A 21,104-nucleotide genomic window follows, 5' to 3' on the forward strand; every position below is an offset into this window, starting at 1 on the left:
CAAAATTGCATAGGCATAGATAACAAGAGGCGAAGCCATCAAGGCTCACGTAAGAAATCGACAAACAGTAACACAAACTCAATCACTCCGTTACACATACACACACACACACACACACACACACACACACACACTGACACAGAAAGAGCATAGGTGAAACTGTGCAAGAAAGCGAGACACTAGATCTAGATCTGTCTGTCTGCATGTAGCCTACTTACAAGTTACAGGGACACGACTGCCAACTAGTCTCGGCCCGCTCAAAATAATAATGACCGAGACTTTCCGTACTTCCTTCGCGTGACGTCTAACCCTCTTACGTCATAATGTGACGTCAATCATGTTAGAGTTTCTACCACAGACGCACGCACATACGCACGCACGCACAGACAGACAAAGTTACGATCGCATAGGCTACACTTACGTGAGCCAAAAATTGTCCACCAAATACCCGTGTGACTTGGAATAACAGGCCGTAAAAAGTAAATATTCGCCGCAATGGCTTGAGATTTACTGGCCGATGTGAATGCGTGATGTATTGTGTAAAAAATTCCATCTCACACGGCAGAAATTAATATGTGAATCGCCGTGAGCTCTTGTGAGAAGGGGCGATTAATAAATGTCCATTATTATTATTATTGTTATTAAACATCAGTCGTAAGAGAGCCCACCCATGTCAGTCATAACTGAACAATATCTAAGATGTCGTGTATGTCATGTAAATGAGGTCGGGACAAACTACAGTCTGGCAGTGACTTCAGAAATAATATTCTACTGCTCAAAGTACTGACCAAATCACTGTCCTTCTTTCATGAGTGCGAATAAATATACCGACACTTACCGACGGTTCACTGTCCCATAGACATAAATATAGGTCCCTGACTGTCCTGACAGAGGTTAAAGGCACAGTAAGCCTCCCGTAAACCATCACAGATACTGTCAGGCTTTTACACACAGTACAAACACCCTTCCATTTGAACCCTCACCGAACGGGAACATCCCAGGTGCCCTACGTAAAGAGCGAGCAATTTTCAAAGAATTAATTTTGCCGATTGTCTCCTCACACAATCGCACCGTGGTGCGTTTTGGCGCTAGACCTAACTATTCAAATCTAAATAATAAATTGACAGCTTGTTACACAAACATTCTTAAATCATAAAAGAATTCTTTTTCCATCAAGACAAGATCAGTACAATTCGAAGTTTTGAAAGTTTGAAAAAAGAAAAGCCCGGAAGCAGGGTCACGCAAGGTCGTGGTTCTCGTAGCAGACGACGGTTTATGCCTATCGTCAGTTCCTCTGAACAGTTAAAAGCCATCGCTAGAGTTCTTGTGAACCACAGCCGTTTGTTTCGTGCATAGTCAGAAGTACATAATAGGCCTGACGTGCTATTGCAGATAAGCTCACAGCGAATTACAAACTGACGACAACTGACATTGTGAAAAAGGGAACTGACTGGATCACACGGGTTCACGATGGCCCAGGGCTGTGCCCAGGGGTAAGATAAACCACGCAAAAATAAATTCTTTGAAAATTGCTCGCTCTTTACGGAGGGCACCTAGGATGTTCTCAAGCGGTGAGTGTTTAAATGAAAGGGTGTTTGTACTGTGTGTGTAAAAGCATAACAGTATCTGTGATGGTTTACGGGAGGCTTACTGTGCAGCACACAAAAATCCGCCATTAATCAATTACCCTGCGCCTTTTGGTGATACTTTAGTACCCCTTTCTTGACTGACACAATATGCATCAGGTACGATTTTTCCTATCTTGAAAAAGTCAGTACTCTGACAAGGGAAACAACCACTGCACTATGAATTGCAGACGGTAAGATATGATTGACTTCCCTGGAGCCCATTTTCTCAGGTTTGCTCTAATTGGTTTGTTTGTTTGCACACACACAAAAAGTCCGGATTCTCCACAGAAAGCAGCCAGACTGTTGAGCTTTGGATTGTGTGCAAGTGAAATGATGCCCTTTCCTCAAGTTTGTTTGTTTGTTTATTTGCTTAACGCCCAGCCGACCACGAAGGGCCATATCAGGGCGGTGCTGCTTTGACATATAACGTGCGCCACACACAAGACAGAAGTCACAGCACAGGCTTCATGTCTCACCCAGTCACATTATTCTGACACCGGACCAACCAGTCCTAGCACTAACCCCATAATGCCAGACGCCAGGCGGAGCAGCCACTAGATTGCCAATTTTAAAGTCTTAGGTATGACCCGGCGGCCGGGGTTCGAACCCACGACCTCCCGATCACGGGGCGGACGCCTTACCACTAGGCCAACCGTGCCGGTCTCTAATTGGTTTACTTTGTTTGTTATGTTCTTTACTGAATAACAAAAAAAATTATTTCCGCAGTCTCATACACATACTGTATGTGGAAAGCTGCATGGTTGTCCATGGCAGTTCATGACAGTCATCCCCCACACTTTTATTTCAGCGATGAAGAAGTCTCTGGACAGACATATTGCATCAAATGCTTTTTTGGTACTTAATGGTGGACTGTGTCTCTTCGGAGATTTTAATTTAATTAATTTAATTCAAACAAGGCAAATAGTTTGTGTTTTAAAGTGATTAATAACGGTTGTAAGACTAAAGCTAGTGAAGATAATAAAGAATGATGGAATAGTACTCTTCTTCTGTGAACAACGTTATTTCTTTTGTTGTGTCATGTTCTACTTAGACTTGTTATATTCCTGCTAAAAGTTTCAGCACTGATTAAACACGGTGAGCGTTTTAGAGCCTTGCCTTGGCAACGAAACGCTACCACTGGCAAGAAAAACAACTCTTTCTGTGAGTAAAAGAGGCAGAGTGACGCCCCTTGAAACCGAGCACCTGTACGGTGCTTGGGCTACCTTCATTCATTGGTTTCAGTGTAGTTGATGATGTCCATATTCGTTTGAATGGCCACACAAGATACAATGACATTGGTTCGTCTTGCGATGCATCTTAGCAAAACAGGGACACGTTTTAACAGACTTGCAGGTATTTATGTTGCAAGTTTCTGAAAGGAATGAAAGTTGATCCAACTTGATTTCAGATTTGGTGTACTATGTAACTATCAGAATCTCTTCATGTTTTTGTCGTGTTTGTTGCATGTTAATCATCCCGAATGTCGTCCACAGGTCTTTAACGCGCTGAATAACTGAGATGGACTATGAATGATGAACGGTGTAAACTCCTTCAGGACAATGTTGATAGGGACAACTATAAATGGACTGATATGCTATAGCAGAACATTTCAAACCCAACAGAGCTGAGGAAGTGCATGGCTGAGATGTTGGTACTGTATGTGATACTCGAGGCTTGGAATTTTGCTGCCAGGTTTAGCTGACACTGACAGAGCCACTAAACAAGATTGCACTGTCAGAAGAGGGTCACCATGGGGGGGTCTGTGCACGTACACGTTGAGGCCAAAAGTGCCATGCACGGTGCAGATCGGTGCACGTTAGCGTCGTTACGAAAAAGCTCCATGCACGGTGCACGCCGGACCTCTATGCACGGTGCACGCTACAAGAATTTCCCCATTCCCACGCACGTTGCGTCCAAAAAGCCCATTCCCGGTGCACGTGGTAAAGTATCGCCCCCCTCTCAGAAGACAGCGTTGATTACTTTGGTATAGTTACAGGTAAATTAGTGTTGTAGAACACAACAGTATGGAATAAAAACAAAACAATGAAAATCGTGCTAGGTATATTTAGCCACCCAGTGACCCTGGACAATGAGTCTGAGTAATTAGACACAGCACATTGTAAATCACTAAAATTAATGTCATAAAGTGTTCGCTCATGCATGACACTGACAGAAACAGCAGGAGGATCTTGAATTAGCAAGGCGTTTTACATATATATGTTTTAAGCATGATCACAGATCCACATCCTAGCTCTCCCCGTGGACCTTTAATTTGTAATCATTGAAGCATAAGTGGTTACATAGACCTATATTAGACTAAAGTCTAAATATAGGTCCCTGGTGGTAACAATTCAAAGCAAAGTTGTATATCATCATTGCAGAATAGCACAGTAGTTTATGATATATCTCTCACATTTTCTATCGTCATGCAGTCAAGGACAAGCCGGTTTCACATGCACGTACACACATATATGTACACAAAATGAACGTACACATTGATGAAACTATAAGCAATTTTATGTGCAAAACAGACGCGCATCAATTTTAACTGGCTGAACAGTAAGAAATATGTACAGTACGTTTCAGAACAAAAGATCAACCACTCTTCTCCCCTCTCAAGAGAAAGAGAAATAAATCTCTGGGCATTGTGAAATGCATGGGTGCAACTCTGCCGGCTACACGCCGGCAGCCGGTTTGTTTTTGGTTTCATCGTCTGCCGATGTTTTTGTTCCAGGAGAGTGTTTTTTTGGCATTTTAAATACCTATTTCCTACTTTCCGGGTCATAAGGCGGGACTTATTTCCTCGTTGACCCCTGCGTCTTGTATAAGGAAGCGCCTAATCAAAAAAATCAAAGAGACCGCCTGAGTACCAGTCAAACAACTTGTGAGAATGCATGTTTCAGCTACTAGGTACATATGTATTACCCTGGCCAAGTTTCCTCTCAAGACATCAAAGAGACCGCCCCATAGGTTAAACTGGGTCACTGACCCCGGTGCAGGAAGTGTTTCCTCTCTCAGATCTATGACAGGGGAAACACCTCTCATAGCAAAAACTGGGTCATTGACCCCTGGGAAGAAGGTCAGTGTCTAAACAAAGCAACCCAGCTATCACAATGGACCTGCCTTTGATCTCCCCGCACACACAGAGCACACATATTTCCACTCTGTATTCTTCCTTTGATGTGCCCCGATTTTCATTCTTCCACTTTTCATTCTTCCACCGTTTGTTACCGGTATACTTTTTTAATTTTGGTGCGCCTTATCGGCCCCCTGCGCCCAATGGGTGACTGGATTACAATTTTGTTTAAAAAGAAGGGGGTGCGCCTTATGCGCTGTAGCGCCTTGTAACCCGGAAAGTACGGTACTAAAAAAGCTGGACCCCAACTTTTGCCGGTTTTTGGAATTTTCCAGGTTGCACCCATGGAAATGAACAAGACAATAAAACCAACAAATTACATTCAGACAGAGACAAACAGACAGGCACATGCAGACACACACACGTAAACATGCATGAATGCATGTGGACACACAAAAACAGACTTGGCATACTCACAAACACACACATGCAAGCACACACTCACAGAGGCACACGCACACCTGGTATGTAAAATTTAGATTCCTGTGACAGTTTTGATTTATTGTAAATACTATACAAGGCCAGACTGATAAAGTGATCATGACCTTGAATATCCTACATCATGATCGATAATCCTAACAGCAGTATACTTGCGGCAGCTATAATGTGAAGATTATCAAACTGAGTGACCTTGATTTTTGATAATGTCACGAGCCGGTGTCAGCATGTGTATTATCAACAGAGTAATAAGATGATAGTAAGTAGTATATATACACACCAGGTATCTGGTTGCCCTTATTATTTCATTGTGCATACAGTACCTCATACTGGCTGAATCTCGATGATGGATCTTTTCTGCAGCTGTAAGAATTACTGTCAGTGCTGTGATTAAGTAAACAACAAGGTGAATGCAAGGTTTGTCATTTGAATACAGAATAAAAACAGCAAATACATGTACCTGCAGATAATAGACTTGTTAGAGGTGTGATTCATCCTGAAATACAGCTATTTTACTTAAGTGTTGAAATGCATGTGTTCTGCGCGAAGTTAGAATCCGGTTTCATTCTAGAATGGACCGGGTCCAGGTTGGAATTCTAACCCTGCGCAAGTACAGGGGTGCCATTCTAGAATGAAACCGGATTCACCAGTCGCCGGGGGCCGTAATGTTTGTAGGTAAGACAGAGTTGTCTTCCCTTGAATTATCTCCACCTGCACCTTCCCTTTGATAAAATGGGGCTGATTTGTCTACCCCTGAAAAAAATCCTTTGGCGATCTTGCGATGTCATGTCATGTCAAGAAAGTTGACACTCCTGAGTACGCAATAAACAAAGGCAGACCATAGCAAGGGGGACTACCAGGGCGGTAATGTTTGCAGGGCAGTTGTTTTTGTGATGAGAGCCGGTTGCGGCCGCTTGCAATGTCAGCGCTGTCTCCCTCTCGGAAATGTCCGGTTTTTTGACAGACAGACAGACAGACGGTCAGACCGACTAACCGACAGACAGACCAACAGAAGGACAGAGTGAGTTATAGAGCTGTTGTCACAGGTTTAAAAAAAAGTTGACATTAACAAAAACAGAAATCAACAACAACTTTTGTCTGGTTTTATAATATTATGGGAAAACATTGAAAGCAATTCATAGTAGTAGTACTACCACAACAAATACTCTCAAAGGGGAATTCCATGCCTAAAAGTTTGACAGTTTTTATTTAATCTATCAGAATCCCTACCTTCCAAACTGTGGTATGCCCACGTTTCAAACTCCTACAACCCTGCATTACTACTACACAAAAGAACAAAGTTCCAAGAATTATATCCTGGTGCACATTTATTTGTAGAGGAAGTACCAATCATTCAGAAGAGAGTTCACTTGATTTACAAATGGATTGGAGGTCTGTCATTTCCAAGCAACTGAATTGTAGCTTAAAATCAGTGAATACCCTTTATTTCTGACCAAGCCTCATTGCAATGACAGTCAATTAATTTTTCTCTCCAAAATCACAACATTATACCATGTCATACTTTCAAATAACCTCTAATTGCCCTTGAAAAAAATACAGGCTCCTGACGTTCTCAGTGCCCAGTGACGGCAGAGATTGACGAATTGCAATTCAACCGTGTAGCAAGATGACACCACTTGAGCCAGAGGTCAACTAATGATTAGTAATGACATTCCAATTCACAGCATCTTGATTGACAAGCTTGATTTTCCGTAATAACTGTGGAAAGTCAGAATTTTCAAAAAATTTCCCTGAAAAGCATAAATACTCGAAGCTCAGCGTTCACAAATGAATCAAATGAAAGAATGAAATCGATGATTAGATGCCACAAGACCTTATGTCGAAATACAAACGCCAGTTATGGGATGATATGTCATTTTGGAGAAAACAGAGACGATTTTCTACAGAAACTAGCCTCGCCTTTGCCGATTTTCGTGGGGCCCACCGCAGCCAATTGCTTTCGTTGTGGTCGGCGCTCATAACGAGGGGTTTGCTATGGCTGCGAGTCGTGTGGTCAAAGCAGCACCGTTCTTAAGAGGCGCATGCCTGATAGAACGTTAAAGCTAGTTAAGAAAAAAAAAAAAAAAAAAAAAGAGCCTTTCCCTCGCTCAAACTATATAGTCATATTATATATCGATACAAAGCTAAAGACTTTATCTTCACAATTCAGAAGACCAACTTCATGTATATGAATAAGATTAAAAGTTACAAGCGAGATCGGCAAAACACTGTCAGTCCGGAAATTTCCGTTCGTAGCGATCAGTGCTGAGTGTCTCTCAAAATCGTAATCACTTTCAGAACATCACAATCCCATGTCTTTGAGTAAAGTGTAAAAAAAACCGAAAAAAACACCCAACCAAACACACAAAAAACAAAAACAAACAGAAAATCCACATTTGTGGCTTTGGCTGTGTGATAGTCTAACTGAAATGACTATTCCAACTTGGACCCAAATTCCAACCTTGCGCACGGCCGATTCTAGAATGGACCAGCAACAAGGGTTTCATTCTAGAATGGCACCCCTGTACTTGCGCAGGGTTAGAATTCCAACCTGGACCCGGTCCATTCTAGAATGAAACCGGATTCTAAGTTCGCGCAGAACACATGCACCAAAAATGAAGCCACAAACCAGTCAGACTTACAGTGTTATATTTGTTTTGTTTAAAGATTTGTACAACAGTAACATAGTGACTATAACTTGCTGTCCTGTCTGAGTAACCTGTTTCTGTCATTTTTTGTTTACATAATGCCAGCTTATATGAAATGGCTCGATGCATGTTCACAACTCCATGAATTGTTTTCCTCTTATTCAAAAAAAATTTGTTTTTTGTGTGTGTGTGTGTATTTTGTTTTCATGAAACTTTGCATCAAATAAATGCATTGTCCATGTGAATGAAAGTAGATTGAGTTAAATAAGTGATAAAACCACAAGTTACCAGATTAATTAATCCTTAGATCACACAGATTGTTGTTTGTTTGTTGTCCTGTGTTATGCTAGGTTAGGTGGTTGCATGGTGAGCATCTGGATCCTGATAAATATGTTACATGTAATTAGTTGCCAGCATCATGCGGTTGTTTAACATCTTCCCCCTTTCCCCGTCGCGATATAACCTTCGTGGTTGAAAACGACGTTAAACACCAAATAAAGAAAGAAAGCGGTTGTTTAAAGCGTGCTTATTATTTCAGCTACATTGTGCTTGGGGCAGTTGAAGGGTTGAATATTGTAAAGCTTGTGTTTTAATGAGCTAGCACATGATCATGTGCAAGAGCTGAATATTTTGGAGATAAAGTTTAAGATAAAGCTGCCTGGTGCTCATTTTCATGATCACCTGACTGCATAATGAATTACAGTATGAATGATTAAAAAAGCAATTAAGTCATATGATGACTGCCTGTACAACTCAGACTTGCAGCTAGCTGAGTGAGACAGACAGTTCTTAATTGGTAATAGTGTGCAGTTCACAGTTTACACATTGCACACTTTTTCCACCAGTTCTTTGGGGGAAAGCAACAACTTTTCATTGTATCGGAATGTAAGTATAGTTGGCACATTTTATCGTAAGATGTACATTCTTGTTGAATTGCTTACAAACGTGTTAGTCAAAACGACAACTGAAAAAAATTATTTTGATATTTTGGTGTGTATTTGTAGAAAGTAATGCAAACTGACAAATGGCTGTAAAAAGAACCAGAAAGAATAAAACGAACATTTCGTTGTCGTCCTGGAATTTTGGCGTAACTCGATCACTGGCGATTTTGAAGTTTTGTGTTTTAGACAAAGTAAATCTTTCTCAATATAGATACAATGGATAATACATGATTTAACATTATTTCATCTTTCTATCCATACCAGGTACAAATATAAACACTACTTCATGACACAAATAATCAGTTTTGGCCTTCTACTGAAAAGCTGTATAAAAGGAGTTACCGTACGCCAAAATTCCATGACGACGTCGATTTGTTCTTCATGGGAGATGCCTCCCCTTCATGGATATCAAATTAGTGTTATTTTGTGTAACAGTGGAACTCCTCTTTTCAATCAATCAATCAATATGAGGCTTATATCGCGCGTATTCCATGGGTACAGTTCTAAGCGCAGGGATTTTTATTTAAATTTTTTTTTTTATGCAATTTATATCGCGCACATATTCAAGGCGCAGGGATTTATTTATGCCGTGTGAGATGGAATTTTTTTTACACAATACATCATGCATTCACATCTGCCAGCAGATTGCAGCCATTTCGGCGCATATCCTACTTTTCACGGCCTATTATTCCAAGTCACACGGGTATTTTGGTGGACATTTTTATCTATGCCAATACAATTTTGCCAAGAAAGACCCTTTTGTCAATCGTGGGATCTTTAACGTGCACACCCCAGTGTAGTGTACACGAAGGGACCTCGGTTTTTCGTCTCATCCGAAAGACTAGCACTTGAACCCACCACCTAGGTTAGGAAAGGGGGGAGAAAATTGCTAACGCCCTGACCCAGGGTCGAACTCGCAACCTCTCGCTTCCGAGCGCAAGTGCGTTACCACTCGGCCACCCAGACCTCCCGGCATGTTTTTTTTATAGCAGCATTGTTTTGATGGTCTCGAAGGGTGTCATAATTGTTGTCATAATTTAAAAAAAAAAAAAATCCCTGCGCTTAGAACTGTACCCACGGAATACGCGCGATATAAGCCTCATATTGATTGATTGATAATTGTTGTACTGATCGACCACCAGCTACTCGTCGATCGCCTCAGTTCCATGTTCGGCATTCACGACACCGCCCTCTCTTGGTTCCGGAACTACCTCCAGAACCGCTCTCAGACTGTCACCACTGATTCGTTCTCTTCTCAGCCTGTCCCTGTTCGCTTCGGCGTCCCACAAGGGTCTGTCCTAGGCCCTGTCCTTTTCACCCTGTACACCCAACCCCTCTCCCTGGTCATCGAACGCCACGGCTTGAACTACAACTCCTTTGCCGATGACACGCAGCTCCAGAACAGCGCCAAGCCGGAGGACGTTGACCATCTCCTTGGATCCATCTCCAGTTGTTTCACTGACATCAAGAACTGGATGACTGAGAACAAGTTGAAGCTGAACAGTGAGAAGACGGAGGCCCTTCTCGTTGGAACACGACAGAAGATTGCTTCCCTCACTGTGACCGACCTCCAGCTGGATGACACCACTGTTCCATTCTCCCCTGCTGTCAAGAGCCTTGGCGTCTTTCTTGACTCCACTCTCTCCATGCAGACACACATCTCCTTCATCATCAAGACCTGCTTTTTCCACCTACAACGCATCGCCTCCATCTGTCGCTACCTCACCCCTGATGCCTGTGTGAAACTGGTCGTCTCCCTCATCTTAAGTCGACTGGACTACATGTACTGCAACTCCTTTCTGGCTGGCCTCCCCGCCTCATCCATTCATGGCCTACGAGTCCAGAACGCTGCTGCCAGGCTGGTGTTGAAGAAGAGGAAGCGAGATCACATCAACCCCCTACTTCGTTCCTTGCACTGGCTCCCTGTCAACACCCGAATCTCCTACAAACTGTCCACTCTGGTCTACAAGTGTCTCAACGACTCGGCTCCTGAGTACCTTCAATCCTCCCTGGACCTGTACGCCCAGCCCTCCGACCGTCCCCTTCGTTCTGCTGCTGACCCACTCCGCCTTCACATCCCTCGCTCAAAACTCGCATCTGCTGGTCAGCGTGCATTCCCCTCCGCGGGCCCCTCCGTCTGGAACTCCCTGCCGCTTGAGCTTCGCCAGAGCCCCTCTCTTGACGCATTCAAGAGTAGGTTGAAGACTCAGTTCTTCCCGTAGCTGGCTGTGACTTTCATGTTCAACGCGATGTGTTGTGCCCCAAATGACATCCTTGTGTTGTGCTCTGTGAGAGGTGTTTTGTGTGTGCTTAATATTATTTTGTTTGGACCTAGCTATTGATGTGTACATTGTTGTTGAAAAGTTGTTTGTTGTTTATTAGGGTCTGCTAGTGTGTGATAGGGTTTATGTCCGTCTGTAGATGTTATTTTTTTCTGTTAGTCCTGTGTTGACAACTCTTCGACAAGCGCTTAGAACTGTACCCACGGGATACGCGCGATATAAGCTTCTTATTGATTATTGATTGATACTGTCTGTGTCTTTCAGCATCCTAGCAGCAGTGGAGGATGGGTGGGATGTCAAGGAAGCGGCTATGTGTGATGTTCTGTGGTGGTGTGGTGCTGCTGGCTACAGGTGGTATCATGATCCCTGTTGTCGATATGGTGATCAGAGACCAGATCAAAGAAGTGAGCCAACATTTGATTCAGATTTAAAGATTTTAATTCAATATGTCAAGTGTTTTTTAGAGTGGCAGTTTTACTAAAAACAAAACAAAAAACACAAAAAACAATCAAATAAACTCAGAAGCAAGCACTTGCACAAGTACAACCACGCACACACCCGGGGCACGCACGCTCACACACACGCACACACTCATGCACACAAACAAGCAAAGAAAACAAACAATCAAATAAACTCAGAAGCAAGCACTTGCACAAGTACAACCATGCACGCACGCACGCACGCACACACACACACACACACACACACACTCACACTCACACACTCGCACACACACACACACACACACACACACACACATGCACACAAACAAGCAAACAAAACAGAGCAAAGTAAAATTAATTTAATTTATGGTTCAGGATGCTGCTCACAGGTAAAGATGGTATTAAGAAGACGTTTTCTAGTGTTCTTCATGAAGTTGTTTTGTTCAATTTGATAAAAAAAAAATTGTTTTAAACAGACAGAACTAAATGCCAATTTTACAGTTCGCTAGCTAGTCTTGACTACACCTTCGGTGCTTCTGTGTGTGAGCATATGGGGGTGCATGCCTGTTCTGTTGTATTCTTTGGCAAGAGAACTTAGTGTCATACTGATGTTTTCAGAACGTTTTAACCATGTAGTATCTTAATGATTTCAGAAAGCTGTAACCTTGTACAGTGGAACCCCCCTTTAAAGACCTCCAATAACCAGAGGAAATCAGGTCTTAGAAAGGAGGGAGTCTTAAAATGGGGGTACATTAAACACAGGTTATCAACAAACAGTCTGAAAAACCAGGGCCTTATAAGGAAGTCTTCAATTGTGGGGTCTTAAAACGGGGGTTCCACTATGTAGTGTCTTAATGCTTTCAGAAAGTTGTGATATCCAACTCCAGTGAGCTATGGGACATCTGGAGCGATCCCCCCATTCCAATCTACATGCAGTTCTACATGTTTAACCTCAGCAATCAGGACGAGGTGAAGCAGGGAGGGAGGCCTGTGGTGTATCAAGTGGGACCTTATACCTACAGGTGTGTGTGTGTGTGTGTGTGTGTGTGTGTGTGTGTGTGGAGCAATCAGGACGAGGGGAAGCAAGGAGGGAGGCCTGTGGTGTATAAAGTGGGACCTTATACCTACCGGTGTGTGTGTGTATGTGTGTGTGTGTGGAGCAATCGGGATGAGGTGAAGCAGGGAGGGAGGCCTGTGGTGTATAAAGTGGGACCTTATACCTACATGTGTGTGTGTGTGTATGTGTGCGTGTTTGTTTGTGTGTGTGTGTGTGTGTGTGTGTGTGTGTGTGTGTGTGTGTGTGTGGAGCAATCGGGATGAGGTGAAGCAGGGAGGGAGGCCTGTGGTGTATCAAGTGGGACCTTATACCTACAGGTGTGTGTGTGTGTGTGTGGGTGGGTGCGTGCATATTTGTGTGTGTGTGTTTATATTTATATTTTCTGGTCTCTGCTACTTGTTATACATTTCTAGTTGTGTCTTATGTTACCTGTCAGTTTACTGTGTTTGTGTGTGTGTGTGGGTGCGTGCATATTTGTGTGTGTGTGTGTGTGTGTGTGTGTGTGTGTGTGTGTGTGTGTGTGTGTGTGTGTGTGCATGCATTTTGTGTTTGGTTTGGTTGAGAATAATTCAGTTGAGTTTAGTTTATAGTTTGGTTTAGTAAGTCAGTTGAGTTTAGTTAAGTTTACTTTAGTTTAGGTTAGTAAGTCAAACTAGTTTAGTCCAACTTTGTTTAGCTTATTTTCGTTTAGCATTTTTTAAGATTTTCTTCAATTTCATGTGCGCGTGTAATGTGTATAATTGTTAATTGGCTTGCTTGCTTTCTTTTGTAACCAACTGTTTCATGCTAATGGGGTTCCTGCTTGAGATACTTGAGCATTGTTAGAAATTCAGTTGTTTGGCTGACAAAAGATAAGAGAGTTTTGTCTGTTGTTTTTTTCAGGGAGAAGAGAAAGAAGTTTGACATAGTTTTCAACGACAATGGCACAGTGACATACAGACAAAAGCGGACATTTTTCTTCATGAGGAATATGTCCGTAGGGCCTGACACAGATATGTTCACCACAGCCAATCCGCCAGTGCTGGTAGGTCTTGTTGGTTTGACAGACAGCGTTACCACCTCTTGTTAATGTTGTGCTCCCTTCTTCCTATTAGGCCAAAAAAAAAATAGGTGTGGTTACGGTAACATAGCCAAAAAAAATAGGGTAGGAAGGTAGGCAATCACTTTTTTTTTTAAACTTTTTTTTCTAATGTGTACAAATTAAACCTACTTGACAGGGAAATAAGTGTGCGACTCGGGCGCTTTCGCTTTCATTGCGTTTTCTGCACTCGTTTTCTTGGTTTTTGTGGGTTTTTTTTGACAAATGCAATAAAAAGTTATAGGGTCGGCCCCTAAAAATAGGGTAGGTCGGGTTACCGTAACCACACCTATTTTTGAGTCACTTGAGAAAAAGTGACTCTATGTAATCGGTCAGTGTTAGTCTGTCCGGCCGGCCGGACGGCCGGCCGTCCGTAGACACCACCTTAACGTTGGACTTTTCTCGGAAACTGTCAAAGCGATCCGGCTCATATTTTGTTTAGTCGTGACCTCCAATGACCTCTACACTTTAACGATGGTTTCGTTGACCTTTGACCTTTTTCAAGGTCACAGGTCAGCGTCAAAGGAAAAATTAGACATTTTATATCTTTGACAAAGTTCATCGGATGTGATTGAAACTTTGTAGGATTATTCTTTACATCAAAGTATTTACATCTGTAGCCTTTTACGAACGTTATCAGAAAAACAAGGGAGATAACTAGCCTTTTCTGTTCGGCAACACACAACTTAACGTTGGGTTTTTCTCGGAAACTATAAAAGTGACCGGGCTCAAATTTTATGTGAACGTGACTCCCAGTGACCTCTACACTTTGACGTCTGCTTTGGTGACCTTTGACCTTTTTCAAGGTCACAGGTATGTCTTGAAGGAAAAAAATTGAAATATCATATCTCTGAAACTATTCATCGGATTTGATTCAAACTTTATAGGATTATTCTTTACATGAAATTATTTACATCTGTATTGTGTTGTGAATAGCAATTTCTTCCTGTCCATCTGATGCCTCATATAATATTCAGAACTGCGAAAGTGACTCGATCGAGCGTTTGCTCTTCTTGTTTTTTTAGGCCTTACAGGCTGATTAAATGGAGAGATCAAAATGTAGTTTCTTGAACAGCTTCAAGTACTGTGGAATCCCCCTTTTCAAACCTTAAAATATCTGGGAAAATCATATCCTAAAATGGAGGGAGGCTTAAAATTGAAGTAAGTTTACAGAGGTATTGAACAGACCATCTGAAAAATCAACGTCTTAAAAGGGGGAAAGTCTTTAATCGGTGGTTTTAGAAAACAGGAGGCGGCTAAGAAATATTCATATAATTGCTTTGTTGATGAAGTCAAAAACGATTCTACAAATAGAAGTCTCCTTTCAAGAGGTGGGAGTGTGTGTGTGGGGGGTGAGGGTATTGGTGTGTGTGTGTGGGTGAGGGTATTGGTGTGTGTGTGGGGGTGAGGGTATTGGTGGGGGTGAGGGTATTGGTGTGTGTGTGGGGGTGAGGGTATTGGTGTGTGTGTGGGGGGGTAAGGGTATTGGTGTGTGTGGGGATGAGGGTATTGGTGTGTGTGTGTGGGGGTGAGGGTATTGGTGTGTGTGTGTGTGGGGGTGAGGGTATTGGTGTGTGTGGGGGGGTGAGGGTATTGGTGTGTGTGTGGGGGGGTGAGGGTATTGGTGTGTGTGTGGAGGGGTGAGGGTATTGGTGTGTGTGTGGGGGGTGAGGGTATTGGTGTGGGGGTGAGGGTATTGGTGTGTGTGGGGGTGAGGGTATTGGTGTGTGTGTGGGGGTGAGGGTATTGGTGTGTGTGTGGGGGGTGAGGGTATTGGTGTGTGTGTGTGGGGGTGAGGGTATTGGTGTGTGTGTGTGGGGGTGAGGGTATTGGTGTGTGTAGGGGGGTGAGGGTATTGGTGTGTGTGGGGGTGAGGGTATTGGTGTGTGTGCATGCAGGGGCAGGCTCCCTAGGTGAGAGGATCAGGAGGAATAATCTTCTTTTTTTTTCTGTCCATGGTAAACGATTTGGCTCACCGTCTCATATCTGGCCACGCTTTTGCATGGGCATTTCCATGTGGGCACATAACAAAAATCAACAGCTTTCTGGTGGTTTTTTTTTATAAATGAATTTCTTTAAGAACAACAAAACTTTCACAAAATTTCCACTGCACCCAGAAGCAATCACAATGTTAAGTTTTTGTTATATTTGCAGGGCCTAGCATTGTAAGCCGTTTGGCGTACTTTACGCCGAAATAACATCTCCAGTACGCGGAACTCGTTTTGGTGTACGCCGAAATGCAAAAACATGTTATTCCCAAACGGTAAACCCAAACAGTCCCAGCTTTCGTTTTGTGCGCCGTTCAGTTCAATTCTCAATCGGTTTGACAGTTTGCTTGAGCACGCACTTCCTCTGGCATCGCGCGAGCATGCTTTCTGCCGGTGTTTTGTGGCTCTAGATTTGAAATAATGTCTCGAAGCGACATTGTTGAACGTGGTCAGCCATTCAGTGACAAAGAATCCAGGTATTCCTAGAAGTGTGAATGGCACTTTTAGGCCAAATAACACAAGATTGTCAGTTTTCTGTCTGTGTTTTGCTTGTTGGTGAATTTAGTTGCTCAATCTTCTTTGGGGGGGGGTCATTTTAGGTAAAACAATCTCCAAAAAATCTTCAAATTCGGGGGGCTTTGCACCCCGAACCCCCACCAGGGGCTTTGCCCCTGGACCCAGTGGCCTCCTGCGGCCCCCAGACCCCTGACTTTGTAAGCTGAACTCACTTTTTCCAATGCTAGGCCCTGTATTTGTGTCCAAGTGGAGGGATTGTCTTATCCCGTGCAACAAGCCTGGCCACATCTCATATGGAGAGTTGAATCATTCATTATGCTAGAAGAACTGCTGCCTTCCATTTGGGGAAGGTAAAAAAGTATGGAGTGCTGCTACATGTATGTATCCTCCTCTGTGTGCCTTTATCTACTATATATATAAAACAGGATGTAAATGTGTGTGTGTGTGTGTCTGTCTGTCTGTGATCGCCATACTTCAGAGATGACAAGAGGCAGGAACAAGATAGTGTGCATGCACACTGCCTAGGAGCCGCAGGGTTTTGTTTCTTGATTCATTGTTTCCTTTCTTAGATTATGGACCTCCCCTTTATTGAATACAGCCTATCTATCTATCTATCTACTATCTATCTATTACATATATATAAACATGGATGTAAGTGTGTGTGTGTGTGTGTGCCTGTGGTCGCCATACCTCAGAGATGGCAAAAGGTAAGGACAAGATATTGTGCATGCACACTGCCCGGGAGCCACAGATGTGCACCCGGGTTTTAGTTTCTTGATTCATTGTTTCCTTTCTCAGATTATGGACCTCCTCTTTATTGAATACAGCTTATATACAGCTTTATTTATTTATTTACGACTGTTTTTCCGTCTAGAATGCATGTGCCTGTAGTTGGTATGAGTGAGTGCGTCGCGTTCTCGCTGTGCGCCTGTCTGCGAGTGTATGAGTCCTTGTCGATTTGTGTTTCGTATAATGTTCACTATGTATTTTATATTTTGTAAGCGCCTAGGGCTATATTTAGATTAGGCGCACAAATGTTCATAATAATAATAATAATAATAATAATATATTGCAAGGCCAGTTCAATGCCTACCGTTCACCTGTAGCAAGCACATAATGCCAGTGATATTAGAGACTCTGTATGGCTCCTATGAGGGGAATAAATGAAGAAAGAAAAAATAACTGGACAGTTCCAGAAATTTCTAGAAGCTAAGGGAGGTAACTCTTACTTTTTAATGCATTGAAAGGAGGTAACTCTTATCATGCAGGCATGCATGATCATTCTACTAGAATTTTTAGAGTCGAAGTGAGAAACACCCGGGCAAAGCCGGGCCCTAAATGCTAGTAATATTATGTATAGTTTTCTTGTCTCGGCTGCTTGTTATATATTTCTGGAGTTGTCTTATGTAACCTGTCAGTTTTTTTAGTGTGTGTGTGTGTGTGTGTTTTCTCGAAAGGTGGAGACAAGAACACTTGAATAGATAAAATGTTGCATTAGTTATTGTGCAAGCCTTTTTACATTTAGTCAAGTTTGGACTAAATGTTTTAACATAGACGTGGAATTGAGACGAGGGTCGTGGTGTATGTATGTGTGTGTGTGTGTGTAACGCAATTCTGAGAAACTACTGGACCAATCTTCATGAAACTTAACATGAGAGTTCCTGAGTATTATATCTCCAGACGTTTTTTTCAGTTTTGGATAAATATCTTTGATGACGTCATATCCGTTTTTTTGTGAAAGTTGAGGCGGCACTGTCACGCTCTCATTTTTCAACCAATTTGGTTTAAATGTTGGTCAAGTAATCTTCGACGAAGCCCGGACTCTGGTATTGCATTTAAGCTTGGAGGCTTAAAAATTAATTAATCAGTTTGCTCATTAAAGTTGTCATTAAAATCGATTTTTCGCAAACAGATTTAAAATTGATTGCATCGTATTCTTCATCAAATTTTGAATCTAAAAATATATACATATGTCATGTTTACTCTTAAAATGTGATCACAATTAACGAAAATAGGTTAATTAGTACTTCGATTATTATTGAAGAAATCGATCCAAAAATGATTTCATCTTATTCCTTATCATTTCCTGATTTCAAAAACATATAAATATGATATGTTGTATTCGAAACAAGCTCAGAAAGTTAAAAAGAATACAGAAAAGCTCGCTTCCCTGCTTACCGCAGAACGCTATTTCGCTATTCTTGCATGTCAGTTTCACTTCGTGTTGCACAGGAAAATTGAGCGACTTCCTTGCCGCGTGGGATTGACGAAGCTATTTTGTCTTGGTGAAAAAAATGCAGTGCGTTCAGTTTTATTCTGTGGGTTCGACAGATTGACTAAATGTTGTAATTTCGCCTTACGCGACTTGTTTTCTTTTCCTTGTTCTGGTTGCATGATTATGATTTCTCAGTTTGACAATAAAATGCCACATTGCTGTTTGTTTGACAGGCTGTGGTCAACTCCCTACAGTATGCACCAACAGCAGTGCGTACACTTGTTACTGGTGCTCTGAAACTGTACAGCGAAGACATCTTCATGACTCGCCCAGTGAAAGAAATTCTCTGGGGCTACACTGATCCAGCTTTGAAGACTTTGAAGGCTCTATATCCAGCCTGGTTCTACACAGACTTTGTTGGATATTTCATCAATGTATGTACAAGGAAAAGCAATTCTTACGAATGTTAGAGAGACTGAGAGAGAGAGGGTATGGGTCAGTATGGCAGTGGGAGTGGCTGGGAGAGAGAGAAAGAGAGACAGAGGGGGAGAGAACGAACAAACAAACAAACGAACAAAGGTTTTATTGAGCTAGGCCTTCTGCCCGTGTAACAAAAGGAAACAAAATGTATTAAAAAAGCAAAAAGAGGAAACGAAAAAATGACAACAAATATTCACAAGCAATTAAGAAGATGCAATATATGTAGACATAATATGTAACAACTGTATGTAACATGACCGGAACAGAGTTCACTTAACTTCTTACCATCCCCCCGCGGGTTAGGGGGAAGAATTTACCCGATGCTCCCCAGCATGTCGTAAGAGGCGACTAACGGATTTTGTTTCTCCTTTTACCCTTGTTAAGTGTTTCTTGTATAGAATATAGTCAATTTTTGTAAAGATTTTAGTCAAGCAGTATGTAAGAAATGTTAAGTCCTTTGTACTGGAAACTTGCATTCTCCCAGTAAGGTAATATATTGTACTACGTTGCAAGCCCCTGGAGCAAATTTTTGATTATTGCTTTTGTGAACAAGAAACAATTGACAAGTGGCTCTATTCCATCTTCCCCCTTTCCCCGTCGCGATATAACCCTTTGTGGTTGAAACCGACGTTAAACACCAAATAAAGAAAGAAAGAACTTCTTACCATCTTACATCTGCTACACAAACTCCGCTCTCAATGCGAATGCTTTAGCTAAATAGACAGCAAGGGACTTAGTCTGTCTGACATCAGCCATTAGAAGACACATTTTAAAGGCCGACGAATATGCGAGAGTGAGAGAGAAAGAGTGAGTTTGGGTCCGTATGGCTGCGAGAGAGAAAAAGTGAGAAAGAGTGAGTATGCATGTCCTTTTGCGTTTTATGACTTCATTTTATAGACTGTCAGAAATAACTCTGTCAGGATTTCCAAGCGTTGTAGAAGAGTTGCGCCCCACTTTAGGGTGACAAACAACAACCAGTTAAAACCACGATTGCAGCAAATAACTGACCCTGATGTGTATGTTATGCAAAGTCCGCTCGATGTTATGCCTTTTTCTTTCAAAAATCTGCACATCGGAACCACGATGCACTGGCGATGGCCTGCAGTAGTTGCTAAGCACGCGTGTTTCCCAAACTCCCGTGATGTCAAGTGACACTCGCGTGACCTCAGGCAAAACAGGTTGTCATCTATCACCGTTGGCGAGCGATCGTTGTGGCAACAAATTGTAAGCTCCGATATGTGTACCTTCAAAAGAGATAGTTGATCCCCTGCAAAAGGATGTTCAGTACTGTATTCACAATATTGAATTTAAAAATCTGAAAGAGAGTCTTAAAATAAAGGTATATTCACAGAGGTTATAGATGTGGGCAGCAAATTTGTGAAATCAACCTTCACAGAGGTTATAGATGTGGGCAGAAAATCTGTTAAATCAACCTTCACAGAGGTTATAGATGTGGGCAGCAAATTTGTGAAATCAACCTTCACAGAGGTTATAGATGTGGGCAGAAAATCTGTTAAATCAACCTTCACAGAGGTTATAGATGTGGGCAGAAAATCTGTGAAATCAACCTTCACAGAGGTTATAGATGTGGGCAGCAAATCTGTGAAATCAACCTTCACAGAGGTTATAGATGTGGGCAGAAAATCTGTGAAATCAACCTTCACAGAGGTTATAGATGTGGGCAGAAAATCTGTGAAATCAACCTTCACAGAGGTTATAGATGTGGGCAGAAAATCTGTGAAATCAACCTAGGTCTTGGGGAAGGGGAAGAGAATGCCTTAAAAGAGGAGTCTCACTGAACTGTATAATGTTTCTTTTCTTTCCAGAAAAACGACACTGACGATGGACAGTACACTGTTTTCACTGGAAGCAATGATGTCAGCAACCTGGGAGGAATTGACACGTACAATGGCTCAAAGTATGGAGGATGTTGAAACTGATCTTCTTTAATATATGTTGCATTGAGATGTATGGATGCAAATATTAGATGACTTTATCATGAATACATGTTGTGAAACATTTTCATGGATGCAGTTAGGAACTGCCTGCATAGAGGTAATGTTTGGCTGGATTGATTAATATGAGATTGACACAGATGTCAATTTTTTTTATTGCGAAAACAAATTCACTTTTCATGGAAAGCAGCCAAGCTGTATATGTTTATCCAAAGCAGAAGGATGCCTTTATGTAAAGTTGGTTGTTTTTTTAGTATATGGTGATTTACAGGATGGTTTACACAGGAGAACAAAATCTG

General features: G+C 42.1%; 2 protein-coding genes across 2 annotated transcripts in view; both read left to right on the forward strand.

Moving 5' to 3' along the window:
• Window positions 1-2,817: 2,817 nt before the first annotated feature.
• The window catches only part of LOC138964995 (lysosome membrane protein 2-like), a 34,420-nt gene continuing 16,133 nt past the window's right edge, over window positions 2,818-21,104 (forward strand). Inside the window, exons 1-6 of the mRNA XM_070337120.1 lie at window positions 2,818-2,981; window positions 11,338-11,477; window positions 12,381-12,538; window positions 13,456-13,597; window positions 18,604-18,804; window positions 20,677-20,768. Coding sequence (XP_070193221.1) covers window positions 11,358-11,477; window positions 12,381-12,538; window positions 13,456-13,597; window positions 18,604-18,804; window positions 20,677-20,768 — 713 coding nt within the window. The 5' untranslated portion in view covers window positions 2,818-2,981; window positions 11,338-11,357. The remainder of the gene's footprint in view (window positions 2,982-11,337; window positions 11,478-12,380; window positions 12,539-13,455; window positions 13,598-18,603; window positions 18,805-20,676; window positions 20,769-21,104) is intronic.
• LOC138969069 (uncharacterized) lies at window positions 10,438-11,345 on the forward strand. Its single transcript, XM_070341808.1, has 2 exons — window positions 10,438-10,837; window positions 11,338-11,345. Exons 1-2 carry the CDS (start codon window positions 10,438-10,440, stop codon window positions 11,343-11,345), a joined length of 408 nt encoding a protein of 135 aa, XP_070197909.1.

Source organism: Littorina saxatilis, linkage group LG1, assembly GCF_037325665.1.
Source record: "Littorina saxatilis isolate snail1 linkage group LG1, US_GU_Lsax_2.0, whole genome shotgun sequence".
NCBI lineage: Eukaryota > Metazoa > Mollusca > Gastropoda > Littorinimorpha > Littorinidae > Littorina > Littorina saxatilis.